Raw genomic sequence first — 14,097 nt, 5'->3', positions numbered from 1 at the left:
CACATTTTGTGCTTGGAATGAGAAAAGACAAGATATTATACAACAAAAATACAAAGAGGGAGAGCTTTTATTTTTACAGCTTCAATTTTTGTCCAGTGTCTCAAAACATAAAAATAAATACAGCTATGTCATAAGAAATCCAGTGTCTTTTGTGATAAGAAATGATTTCGAACACCTGCAAGTCTTTTTCACTGCTGCTTCTTTGGAATATGAGCCGTGAACTGTCACTTAATTACTAAATAAAACACATTCATTTTAATTTCCTTGAGTCTATGGGGTTTTTCTTCACAGTTCAAACGTTATTAAACATCGCCACTGAATATTGTTTAAGTCGAACAGTATTTTTAATAGACTTTTAGTCTTGTGTTTTGGGACTACAGCACCATAGAAGCCCAAATTATTTACTAAGTACAAAACATTTTTGATTTAACCACATTGGATAAAAATAATCTTGCATCAAATGTTATTAAAACACTTTTCAATATACAAATGGCCTTAAAATATTACAATTTCAAAACAACAACAAAAAATATACATCTACACAGTAATTACACGAGGAAGGTATTAGTTAAGAGACGGATCTCCTCTATGAAGACGGGCCGAGCCGGGCACTTGGTGAAAATTTCAGCATTCCGTGATTTATGCTTCGTAACCAGAAAATGTCTCTACACAGTTCCAGCCTTGTGTGATCGTGTGCACACTTGCACAGTTTTAAGAAGCACTATTGGTAAAATGTACAAAATTACACAAAGTCTTGTGTCTCTTCAAGTCCACCTGTCACTCGGTCAGAGCGTGCCACTCGGCATGCTGGGAGGGTTGTAGTCCCACATCTAGTGGTTTGGCACAGTTTCCATAAATCCTCGCTGACCACGTCTTGCATATTTACATACATTCCCTTTTCTTTCCTTATCATTCGTTTAACAGGCAGATGTCTGCAGTAATACTATTCTCCAATGGAGCCTGGACCCCAGGGACACACTGGAGAGCAAGGTGCGCCTATAGGGAGGGTCTTTGGGTAATTCACCTTCACTTTCCACCTTCCTCCCACTGTCAAGGCTCCTCACGAGGGCAGAAGTTCCTCAGGTTTCCTGCTGGGTCAGATTGATGTTTCATTACTGCCGCTGTAGTGAGCAGAAAGGGAGAGAAAAGGAAGGAGGATACATGCGGGTTAGGAGGGTGTTCGGGAAGGAGTACAGGCCAAGTACAGCAGCCGCATGCCACATGAACAACAGGTGTAAAGAAGACATTCTTTGTTTTCAGCACACATGCTCCAGCAGACACAAAGAGCTGAACAGAATCAGAGTGCTCAGGTTTCAAAAACATGCAAAAATAAATGCCAGTTCATTTTAAAATGTGTTATTTTATCTTCTTTTTAAATATATAATGTAGAGATGTCCGATACCACTACTTCGGTACCAAGTTGGGAAAAAAAAGTAATAATACCCAGTCGCTGCGTTAAAAAAATTATGATATTTACATTAGTAATTATTATTCTCCATGAAGAGCAGTGAAATGTCATCATAAAATAAGCTTCTATATCTTTATACCAAGAATGTTTTGTAGTTTTTTTTTTTCAGTAGCACTTTACTACGGAGCCCCGCACATGGCATGCAGGAAAAAAATTGTAGGCTATTTGTATACTATTTCGTTCCCTCGATTTGCTAAGTCGTGCACACGATTAAAAAAATCGAGAGAACGAATCAGTAAATTGTGCGCACGATTTAGCAAATCGAGGGAACGAAATAGTAATCGTGTGCACGTTTTAGTATATCGAGGGAACGAATTAGCAAATCGAGGGAACGAAGTAGCAATCGTGTGCACGTTTTAGTACATCGAGGGAACGAATTAGCAAATCGAGGGAACGAAGTAGCAATCGTGTGCACGTTTTGGTACATCGAGGGAACGAATTAGTAAATCGTGTGCACAATTTATTTATTTTTTCTTGCATGTCATGTGTTGCATGGGCTCCGTACTTTACAATACTTTATTCACTTTTAAAACATTTCACCCATTTGTTTTTTGATGCATTATCCATATTGGTATTGAGAGTTGTGGAATTTCACTGATATAAGTATCAAATACCGCATATTTGGTGTTGGGACAACCCTAATGCATTTTATAATTAATTACTAAATTCTATTACTAAAATAATTATTTTATTTTTGTAATAGTAAAGAAAGAAAGAAAGAAAGAAAGAAAGGGTTTGGGTGCAGCAAAATGGGGTGTAGAAAAGCGTCTTACTCAGAGTCTGATTGGTTGCCGCCATTAACAGTTCCTGATCTCAGATTCAAGGCCATGCCGTTCTCCTGCTCTCGTGGTGGGACGGCCAGCCGATGAGGGGGCTTGATTAGGACGTTGTGGCCGTTGCCCCCCTCATTAGAAGCTAAAGAGGGCACTCTGGAGGAGATGGTGGTTGGGTTGTAGTCCGATAACTTCTCCCTAAGTTTGTTTTTCATGTTTTTGTCTGTGAGTGGAGGAGGATATGTGATCTTATTCTTTAGAATACCTGTGAAACGAAAGTACATGGGAATATTAGTATATATGTAATGTATAACACAGAGGCAACATAAAATCAAAATTTGACTGGTTGTTAATAAATATTAATATGTTATCTTAAAGAAAATGTTTGTTTATATTAAATTACATTTAAAAACCATAAATTTTCTTTCACTTGACGTTCCTTTAAATAAAATTAACGTTAACTGAAATAAAATAAAATAAAATATATATACATAAAAAAAAGATTTATTTCAGCTAGTTGCCAAGGTAACATTTCTAATTTTATTTTAACTTGAAGTAGTAAAATACCTAAAACTAAATAAACTAAAACTATTAAATAAAAAGTAATAAAAAAAAATAAAAAAATAAAAAATATATATATATATATAAACATTAACTAAATTTAAAGTGATACAAAATACAATCTAATTAGGATTTAATCAACTACCTCTGAAATGACTTTGCTTTTAGGTGAGGATCTCAAAAAATTTATATATTTTGTCTTTTTTAATTAATTAATTTATGTTTATTTGCCACTCTCACCCTTCCTCTGTTCAGGCTGGTGGTTGCTGTTGGCTTGGATGGAGGGTGTTGGCTGGTCTTTATCCTGAGTGGTCTCTCCAGTGTGATTGAGTTTATTTTCCTGATGGAGCTCCACGTTAATTTTAGTCTCCACTCTCAGTCTCTCTGCCCCTCCGGGATCTTCACTGTCACTGGCTGCCATGGCTTCAGTTGGCCAGTAAGGCTTGACATGATTAGACACGGTGTCCACTGAGACATGGAAGAAGGGGTTAATGTTTACTGACACTTTAATAACTTGTAAATGCATCCGTCAGTTTCACATTTCCATATTTTAATGTAATTCTGAAGGAAAAATACCTTCTCTTGTACCCTTTGGAGTGCTGTGTAGTGGTTGTCTCTCATTATTCCACTTAGGCTTCAAGTCCATGTCTTCATCCTCGCTGTCAGATGAGTGAGAGGAGGCGTATGAGCTGCTGTGTTCATCCACGGAGAGCTCGCTGTCCGAATCGGAGTCTAAATACACACACATTTATGTCAACAAATTGTGACATACACAAGATAAGAAACTTTTATCAACAAGTTTGGCAGTTCACAAATATAAATGTCACACTACATTACGCTTGTCTACATGTGGATAACAGGCAGTAAATATACATATTAGTGCTGGCTTTGAAAAGTTTTTCAAGTTTTTCTTACCATCTGCTTTAGTGCCGTTACGGAAGAGTGAGCCGTCAATGTCAGTGTGTCCGGCTTTAGCGTTTCCAGACGAAACACTGGGCTTCTGACCCACTTCATCCCTGTGTAGAAGTGAAATCAGGAGAATGAGAGATATACAAGACAGATGCTAAACACATGAACTCTAGTTGCAATGAGATTAGATTCCAGTGAAAAACAATAGCAACAAAAAATGAATAACCCATATATGACTCATTTTGACTTATCAGTTCATGTTGACTGGCTTAAATTCTTGTTGTCTAGAGGTTTAGCTTCATAAAATTGTCTAAATAAAGTTGAATTTAAACTCTTAGTGTGAAATTCCTTCCAATTATACAATATGACTAGCCTATATATTGAATATTTGGTCACACTTTATTTTAAGGTCCAATTCTCGCTATTAACAAACCATTAACTAGGACTTTTGCTTCAATAAACTACTAATTTGATGCTTATTAATAGTTAGTAAGGTAGTTGTGAAGTTTAGGTATTTGGTAGGATTATGGATGTAGAATATGGTCATGCAGAATATGTGCTTTATATGTACTATATGTTAATAACAGGCATGCTAATAAGCAACTAGTTAATAGTGTTACCGAATATTTAAATACTACACTACCTTTCAAAAGTAGAAGTCTCTTATGCTCTGCAAGACTGTATTTATTTGATCAAATTACAGTAGAAACAGTAATATTGTTGAAATATTAAAGGTCCCATATTGTCAGAACTGAAATTTCCTGGCTTTTTTCACGATAACTGAGGTCTAGGGGCTATTTAACTCATCAAGACTTAAAATAAAACTCCAGAAAGGTGTGAAATATGTGACCTTCAATACCATTTAAAATAACTGTTTTCTATTTTAATATATTATGAAATCTCTCTTTTAAACCAGTGTAATTATCTTCCACCAATCAGTTCCTCCTAACTGTCAAAAAATCCATTCAAAATGTGACGCAATGATTTGTTCACTAAAAAAATTATCATGTGGGTCCCCTAATGGCATTTGATGCACTTTAAAATGTTTTAGTAAAACTTATGTAAATATCTAAATGTATGTAATATATGTACATTTTGCTGTTTATTACCATGTACTGTTATACTATAACATGAAATAAAAAGGTTAAATATCATGCTTCCCATTGCTTATTTTAGTAAATATTAAACTGAATTATTATTATTTTTAAATGGATTTTTTATGTTATTTTACTTAACACATTTTGAATCCACTTGCCAACAATGGCTGTTTGAGAGTGAATACTTATCAAAATGCTGGAACTTGTTAATTTAAATTCATTTTTAACCTATATTTCCCAGTCCTACTCAGTGTTATTTCAGCATTATTTATATACTATTATAGTATTTTTTAATATTTTGAATTATCTATTATTTTGTTTTAGTAATGTATGTGATTTTGTCATTTTTATTCATTTTTGTTTGTTTAAATATTTCAATTTAACTTTATTTCACTTCAGTGTATTTTATTTTAATTAAGCTTTATTTGAATTGCCAAATTATTTTTAGTAGTTTTAGTCTTAGTTTAAGAATAACAACACTGGTCATACTGTAAGCTAATTAGTAGGTCATTCTGCTATTATGCTACGCTAACAACAAACTTGCAGGGTGATTTGTGCTCACAAGACATGCATACATCATAATGCATCATAATGTACAAGCATACATCATAATACTGAATCCTGTCAACAAATTCACATTATTTACACAAGGATAAGTGCTTTGAAAATTACTAATGAACTGAATCTATAAACAGAGCATGCACAGAGGTCATAAGGTTGCCTTCAGTGTATACAATAAATATGCTTACACAACATTCATGGGAATGCATGTAGGAATGTGTTTTAGAGTTTTTGTACATTATCACAGCACTGCAAAAGCAAAGCAGAAGCAATGCATACATGCGTATGAAAAGAGAAAAGTAATTTGAATAAGAAGAAAGTCATTAAAGTGCTATTGCATTATTGAGAAAAGTCAAGTAGGATGAGAGAAAGTGAAATGTTACATAATGAGAGCGTAGCGCCGTGCCCCAGCAGTAGCATGTTACCTGTGCGTGTAAGTAAGATAGCTGCTGTGACTCTTGGCTGACCTGACTGTGCTCTCCAGGGAGACCGTCGATTCACCGATGGCCGAGCGGAACAGTGTGCCGTCCTCCATGTATGTGTTATTACAGTTCAATGTACGCTAAGGATAGAGAAAAAGCACAGTACTGTAAATCAAGCAAAATAATAAATTTCCAATGCTAGACCACTTCACAGCGAACTTCATCCTTTGATACCAAATTACGTGAAATTACCTTCTTATTGCTTGCAAATTACTTAAATGACTTCCTTATTAATTTTCTACAACATAAACTGACATTTAAACCGACCCTAACCGCTGTTTCCAGAGCTGTGATGGACAGTTATTGTATAAATATTTAATAATGTAAAGGTGTTACAGTAACTTACCGTCAGTAGGGAGGTGCGTGTGGCACTGGACTCATCAGGTAATGTTTTCTTCCCTGTGAATACGTTTTTCAGATTTTTCCTCACCTCTTTATTGAACACGATGTGGAAGAAAAAAATGAATATGCCCTGAAAAACAAACAGGAAATGGTCATTTTAGTATTATTTACATAGTATTATAGTACTTATTAATATTAAAGAGATAGCTTACCAAACAGTTGCTGGTAGCCATTGGCCTCCAAAGTATGGAAGTCAATGGCTACCGGCAAATGTTTGGTTTCCAACATTCTTCCAAAAATCTTCTTTTGTGGTCAGTAGAAGAAAGAAACTCATGCAGGTTTGGAACAACTTGAGAGAGTAAATGATGACAGAATTTTCATTTTTGGGTAAACTATCCCTTTAATACAATTTCTGTTTATTTTTATTTCAGTTTTTGTAATTGTATTATTTCAACTTAAAATTATAATTTTAATAAGTTGCCAAGGCAATATTTTTAATTTCCAAGTTTTCTAAGTTTAAGTTTTTCATCTAATATTTATATTTTATTTTATTTCAGCTTAATTTCAATTACAGAACACCTGTTGATGTATTAAGCATCCTGCATCTGCACTGCAGTCTGCAAGATTTCCGTACACACACACACAGGTTGTTTTGTGCTTTTGCATGTATCAAGCCTTACTCTTGAGCAATAGTTATACTGATGCTTGCCTTATTTGTCTGTTTTGGAAAAATTGAGGTCAAGAATAGTACAACTGTTACCTGCAGACAGCTGAAGATGGCAAACAGGTAGTGGAAGGTCATGACATCATTGTTAACAGCCATTAAACCCAGCAGCCAGGTGGCACTAATGAGCAACAGTAGCAGAAAGGCCATCCGCAGAGCAGGACTGGAACGCATGCAAAAAACCACAATGAGTACCAGATTTCATGAATCAATCCTCAGAAAATGCTCCCAAGGGACAGAATGTCTTACATGACTCCAGACTTCTCATAGGAACGTTGCCTTCGGCCACATGATGCCTTCGCCGCCAGCACAAAGATAATAATGTTGACCTGTTAAAGAGATTGTTTTTGGCATTTGATCAGCTGAGTATGGAGAATGGAATGAGAACAGTTAGAATGAAGAACAAATGATAAGTAGATGGATTTACCAGCACCACTACAGCGATGGGTCCCGCAAAACTCCAGATGAGGGTGTCATGGACGGATAGCCAGCAGAAGTCAGGGTTCCCATATCCCTGAGGATCCAAACCCACAGCCAAACCTGATGGACACAAACATCAACATGACTTTTACATCATCTTCAGAAAACATGCTGTTGTAGGTGGTTGCAAGGGCATTGTTATATACACAGTACTTGTCCGGTTGTTCTGAGTAATTATTGGGGTGTTGCTTAGTGGTTGCCAATGTGATCAGAGTGTTTTTAACCTGTTGCTATGCTGTTGAGGTTGTTTGGAGTTGTTTTTAACACTGCTACTGCGTTGCTACTGTAGCTGGTTGCTAAGGTGTTCTGACCAAGTCTGCTGTACAACTCCTGAAAAATTAAGCCAAAATGTTTCGATCGCCCCCAGGTGGCTGGACCCATTATAGGTCATAAACCCTGTCCTCTCCATGTAATCTAATGGGATGTGAGACAAACTAAATAATTAAATTGCACTTCAAATAATTTTTTTCCAAAGATGGGTTGTCATTTTATGTAGTTTTTAAATCAGACTGATGTAAGTTCAAGTGTTCGTTTTTAAAATAAGTTTGGTTTTAGTTAGTTATGTGATGGTATAAAAACGGGAGTGTAACGTCATGATTGACAGCTGAGATTGACAGCTTCTCTGAGAGAACTGAGGTGCCAACTGACTTTTTTGGGATATTCAGGAAGATATTGTTATTTTAACAAGCCTCTTGTACAGCAATCAGCAGACAAAAATTGGAGCAGTCAGGCTAATTAAAAAAGGGTAAGGGACGTGTATTTGTGATCGACTCTGAGGGAGTGTGGGCGGGACCTATGGGCGGGACGCGACTCCACTTTGCTCAGGTTAGATATTGATTTATTACTCAAACCCCTTTCTCTACCTGTCTGTAGGTCTCGCATATCTGCCATGTTTGTAGTTTTTTAACACGTTCCCCCCATGTTTGTAGTTTTAATCGAATCCTCGTCCAACGCACAATGGGTTATGGGCAATATATGCCGTTAAAGTGTTCACGGATCGGCACTTCAAATTTCTGCCGGAAATAGTAAATCATCCGGGTACCATTGGAATATTCATTTCAACATACTACGATTTGGGACATGCTAATTCTAATTTCGAATAATATTTAGGATGGATAGTATGCGAATTGGGATGCAGCAGGAGTGTTTTTACCTTGTTATGTGGTTGCTACATAAGAACAGTTTTTAAAACATTTCTGTGTGGATGACTTGGGTTGCTACCCTTACGAAAAAGAAGTTTATTCAAGTGTGCTATTAGTATACTTCTTTTAAACTAAAAATAGGAAAGTATACTTTTAGTCTACTTTTTATGTACTTCTCAGAAATGGGCTTTATGTATATACCTATAAGTTCACTTTTAGTATAGTTGCAGTACAAACTAAACATTTTGATGTAAACTAGTTGTGTACTCAAAGTTTACTACTGTTATACTTAAAAGTATACTTTTATATATTAGAAAGTGGGCCAATTTAGTCCCAAGGAGTATTGAAATAGTACACTTACAAGTATACTACTAGTACACTGATATTTGTATGCTTACTACATAAAGTATACTTAAAATATACTTGAACTTTACTTAAGTATACTTACTAAAATAAACTTGAAGTATACTACTTTTTGGTAAGGGTAGGGCTTTGCTAGGATATTCTACGTGGTTGCTAAGGTTTTCTGGGTGGTTGATGTGGCTTTGTTATGCAGTTACTAGGGTGTTTTTAGTGTTTTAGGTTGTTGCAATGTGGTTGCTAAGTTGGAGTGTTTTATAAACATCCTTCTAAGTGACAGTGTTCAGTATGGTTGCTAGAGTGTTGCTAAGGTTTTCTAGCATGTTGCTGATTGGTTGCTACAGCTTTGCCATGTAGTTAGTAAGGTGTTGTGAGTGTTCTTTACTGTGTTGCTATGTGGTTGTTCAGAGCTATTTTAAAGATATTTCTATGTGGATACTAGGATGTTCTGGGTGGTTGCTAGGTGGTTACATAGGTTCTGAATTTTTTTTTACACTGTTGCTGTTTTGACCTGAGTGGTTGCTAGGGATTTGTTATGATATTCTAGGTGGTTGTTAAGGTGTTCTAAGTGGTAGGTACCATTACTGTGTGATTGATAGATGTGATTAGTGTGATCACTCAGAAAAGTATAAGCATATATCTTCTCTTTAAGCAGAACAGAGCAGGATGAATTACACACTGAAGTTTGTTAAAACCCCAAACCCACAGTATGAGCAATGAATTATAGATGGAGTAAAGAAAGCAGACAGCCACTCATTAAGCTGGGAGGAGCAGAGAGGAGTCGGGTCAGCCTCTATTATCTGTAAGATAGGGGCTTTTTCACCGCTTTGAGCATGTGCCAGTGGAGAAAGTGACACCCATAATGGAGAGCAGAGCCATCGGAGAGAAAACAGAGAAAGAAAGTAAGAAGAGCGAGCAAGAGAACGAGAGCTAGTAATATGAAGACACTGGCGTCCTGTCTTGTTCCCACAGGGATCACACACACCATCCAAAAGAAGGGGCGAGTCCAAGCACGACGACATGAATGCATGTGTGTGCTGGTTTACAAACATTTCTAATAGTCTATTAGGGAAATTCATAAGATGAAGGTGTGTATCTGTGTTGACTCAGTGGACTTACGCTGAGTACATGAGCATACAAATACAAACCTGCAAAGACACTGGGTTGGGTGAAATGTAAGTACATGAAATAGTAATTAGTGAATAAACTGGAGAGGGTTTGTGTGTGTGTCTGACCTGTAATAATAGCAGGTATCCCCCAGCCAATGGCGTAGTAGAAGCGCATGTGTCCATGGTTGATGTTTCTGACTTCAGTGAGCATACGGTAAATGTGCAAACCCTCCACAAATGTCCAGGCGAACGTGCACATGTAGAAGTAGTGAAGCAGGATGGCTATCACTGTGCACACAAACTAGAAAGAGATAGAAAGATGGTTAGCATTCAGCACAACACAACTCAACACAAACATTCTACCAAATCTCATTAAAACATGTCTGGGTTATAGTTCAACCTAAAATTAAAAAGGATGGATAGATAGATAGATAGATAGATGTATTATAGATTTCTGCTTGTGACTACTTTCATGCCAATTAAGAACATTTACAGTGCATATTCTCATTGTAATACATTTTTCGATTTAGATTAGTTTTAGTTCCCCTTCATTCGGTCACTCTCGACGCCACGTCGGTAATGACAGACGAATTGGGATCTCGCTTAAAGATGCACGTTGGCATGCGATGATTGCATCCAGCTGCCGCTGATCGCAGCGCGAGTATAACTAGGCAGCAGGTGCAACGCATACTCAGCTTTTCGCTTCGGAGCCGAGCGGTTATATCGTTCTACTCCTGACTTCTCTGCTACAGAGTGAAGACTACAACGAGTTCAGCGCGCTCTTGGGAAGCTCTGGTGTTGGTGGTATGGCGCTTCAGCAGCGGTGGTTCTTCCCATGTCGAGTGGGTTGCACACATCAGGCTGCACTATCCCCTGTTTGTGTTGCAGGCGGCCATTTCCCCTGTGCACTTCAGCACACTAAAAGAGCAATCTCTAAAACAGCATTCACGGGTGCGTTTCTGGATGAGGTCGTTACCTGGTGCCGGGTGATGGTCATGATCGCTGCCACATGTGTCTGGGCGTTAAGCACACTGAGGCGGCGTTTGTGGACGAGTAATGCTCTCATTGCGGGAAAATGACCGTCGCGGAGTTGCGGACCAGGCTCCGTAAAAACAAAATACATTATGTCCAGTGTTGTTTCACATGCTAATAAAGCATTGGCAGCATCTGTATAAAAATCTTAAGTACAGAAAGCTGTGATCTGATGTAATCCAGAGTGCCGCCCAGCCAATGGCACAATGGAGACAGGAAGGAGTGTCAAACCTCATATAAATGCATTTAAACCATTAAAGCTTTTCCCTACTCAGTAATGGATGACAAATACCCAAAATAAAAGCCGCCTAATAGTAATCGCAGCCATTTGTCAAAGTAACCTCAGTCCACAAGTATATGCAGTTGTTAATTACAGACTTAAGAAAGTAACTAGTGGAATTTGAGAATGGGAATCTAAAATTCTGGATATCACTGAAAGGGAAACTACAACATGAGACTCTCTCGATGAGAAGACACAAAACCACATTTGAGATTGAAACGCTCACTTGTGATTTAACTTGATGAAAGATCAAACCCATAATTCCAGTCTTGTAACTTCATGGGAGGTCTTTTGAGTTCCTTCTAACTTTCGTTTTACATTATTTTGCTATTTCCACTTTTAAACCCATTCTGGTTTCACAGGAACATGAGCTCCTCACCGGATTGTCAGTCTGGTTGATTCCGATAAGGAAGACCAGCTCAGAGAAGAACAAGGCAGCCACCAGGTTCTTGTGGATGCTGTGAAGGTTAGAGCGTAGTTTGTGCAGGATGGCCAGCAGGATGAAGGTGAGGAGGAGCGCCAGTAGAGAGGCGGAGACTGTGGTGTAGGTGACAATCTTCAGGGGAAGAACATCACCGTGCTGACAGAATAAAAGAATGTCAGAAAAATTAAATACATATGACGCACGACATTCAGTGAGGTTTGTTAATTGCATAGACTTTCAATGTATGAACAAAAATAATGAGAACATTTTAAAATTATCTTTAATTGTTTTCCGAAGATGAACGGAAGTAAGGGTGAGTAAATGATGACAGGTGGTGTTATTTTAGCCACAGTACCTCTCTCTTAGAAATGTCCATAAGCACGGCAAAGCTGGTCATGTGATTGCACTGGCAGCTGATGTGGGTGTGGTTTCTGGAGATGAGGTCACATCCTTTAGATGACCAGGCGCCTGTGCCACCAACACTGACATACAAAGACATATCAGACCGGCATTAATCATCTACATTCGAAATACTACTTACTGAAACAAACATGTGGACTGATTTAGGAGATGCCTGTGAATGTGTATGAAGGGGTTGTGACTCACGTGATAGAGTGGTTCCAGAACACACACACAGGTTTAGTTCTCTCCTCCGTCTCCAGAAGGTTGTAGTCCAGCGTGATTGGTCGCTCCAGAGGAATGTGCAATGGCTCGCCTTCACTGTACACAGTCGTGCTCACGATAGGAGTGTTAATGACCGGACGGTTCGGCAGCCTGTGGAAAACACAGGCAGCAATAACATGCTAAATGGATCTTCTTAGCATGGCAACAGTGTTCTGTGTTTGACTGTGGAATGCCACCAAGACTAAATATTTGGACAAGTGCTTTATAGATGGACAAAAGTACTAAAAAGTGACGTTCTGTACCTGAGACTGCGGCGGTCGGGGTCGTAGTGCTCTGGTAGGAGCTGGCCCAGAGATTTATAGATGATTACTGCAGCCACAGGAAATGGTGGCAGACTCTCTGTATGCCTTTTCCTCTTGTTTGTAGCCGGATCGTGCTCTTCATTAGAGCTGCTGTGAGATTCTGAATCATCTGTAGGAGAAACTACCAGAGAATTCACGTGAAAGAGAGTTACAAGATAGTTCATGTGGAAAATGCAGTATTTATTAACATGCTGAATGTGACTGAATATTATTACAAAACTACTGAAAAAGTAACAGGTTTGTAGTTTGCTATGCTTATTATGGCAAAAGTTTTGTCGTGAATTAGCATTTTTTCCTAGTTAATCACTGTGTGAGATGTCATTGTTCATTGACATCTCTGGTCTCATTGTTCATACGTTGGTATTAGTTTGTAATGTTTACCAGTAGGGGTGGGCGCTATACCGGTATGAAAGTGACTACCGGTATTATGCTGTTCAATGATATGGATTTTGCTATACCGTGAATACCGTTATACAATCATGAATTAGAATTTTGCATTTATATTGTTTTGTTCAATTTGGTACGCTTTGCAAATTTTAACACAAATGACGATAAAGAGTCGAGGCTGAACGTTTTTGTCCTCTGTGTGCAACACCGTAGTACACAGGCATTAGTAATCAAACACATATAGCATCGTAACAGACCAAATTAATAGAGCACAAATCGTCTACTCAAGTGGTTCCCAAACTGAGGGATCGTGTACAGTCAGCAGATTATTTTGCAAAAGAAACCTCTACAGGGTGATAAAGACTACACTGCATAATTTTCCCACTTATCATGCGGCCACTTGTCTGATAAGTCAATAATTAAACGCTAAATATTAATCTGACATATTTTAATGACCTCAACATGACTCGCAGTACCCGCTTGAGCATGCCGTTATCAGTTGTAGCAGTTGTGGTTGTATGAATAACAGACCACTAGATGGCGCGATTGATTAAGATTCACAAATACCAAAACAACGTGTCTACACCAGACGCGAGCGGCGTGATTTAACAAAAGCAAATAGAACCCAGTGATGTTCTCTGCTGTGGACGCGACATGACAAATCCATGACAGTAAACTGATGCCGCGTTCTATTTCTGACGAACTCCAGCGCTCTGACACAAAGAACAATTTCAAATATTCATAAGAGAATCGTGAAAAAATTGTTTCCTCAAAAATATTAAGCAGCACAAATGTTTACAACATTGATAATAATCAGAAATGGTTACTGAAGACTGGAGTAATGATGATTTGAAAAATCAGCTTTGATCACAGGAATATAGTAGCCTATATGTTAAAACATTCAAATATATAATTTAAATTGACAATATTTCATAAATGTAGCCTTGGTGAGCATAAGAGACTTTCCAAAAAAAAAAAAT

At 37.8% G+C, this 14,097-nt stretch overlaps 1 protein-coding gene across 1 annotated transcript in view; it reads right to left on the bottom strand.

The window, feature by feature from the left end:
• Positions 1–82: 82 nt before the first annotated feature.
• Positions 83–14,097, bottom strand: part of LOC107721151 (cadherin EGF LAG seven-pass G-type receptor 1-like) — a 127,680-nt gene continuing 113,665 nt past the window's right edge. The window contains exons 21-35 of the mRNA XM_016529021.1: positions 12,671–12,851; positions 12,351–12,518; positions 12,100–12,226; positions 11,700–11,900; positions 10,135–10,309; positions 7,345–7,457; positions 7,167–7,246; positions 6,954–7,080; positions 6,198–6,323; positions 5,837–5,931; positions 3,718–3,818; positions 3,379–3,534; positions 3,043–3,270; positions 2,242–2,506; positions 83–1,088 (exon numbers count right to left, since the gene is read on the bottom strand). Of these exons, the coding sequence (XP_016384507.1) occupies positions 1,061–1,088; positions 2,242–2,506; positions 3,043–3,270; positions 3,379–3,534; positions 3,718–3,818; positions 5,837–5,931; positions 6,198–6,323; positions 6,954–7,080; positions 7,167–7,246; positions 7,345–7,457; positions 10,135–10,309; positions 11,700–11,900; positions 12,100–12,226; positions 12,351–12,518; positions 12,671–12,851 (2,171 nt within the window). The 3' untranslated portion in view covers positions 83–1,060. The remainder of the gene's footprint in view (positions 1,089–2,241; positions 2,507–3,042; positions 3,271–3,378; positions 3,535–3,717; positions 3,819–5,836; positions 5,932–6,197; positions 6,324–6,953; positions 7,081–7,166; positions 7,247–7,344; positions 7,458–10,134; positions 10,310–11,699; positions 11,901–12,099; positions 12,227–12,350; positions 12,519–12,670; positions 12,852–14,097) is intronic.

This window comes from Sinocyclocheilus rhinocerous, unplaced genomic scaffold, assembly GCF_001515625.1.
Source record: "Sinocyclocheilus rhinocerous isolate Xijiao unplaced genomic scaffold, SAMN03320098_v1.1 scaffold1322, whole genome shotgun sequence".
In the NCBI taxonomy this organism is placed as follows: Eukaryota; Metazoa; Chordata; class Actinopteri; order Cypriniformes; family Cyprinidae; genus Sinocyclocheilus; species Sinocyclocheilus rhinocerous.
This window is presented reverse-complemented; position numbering and strand designations above follow the sequence as displayed.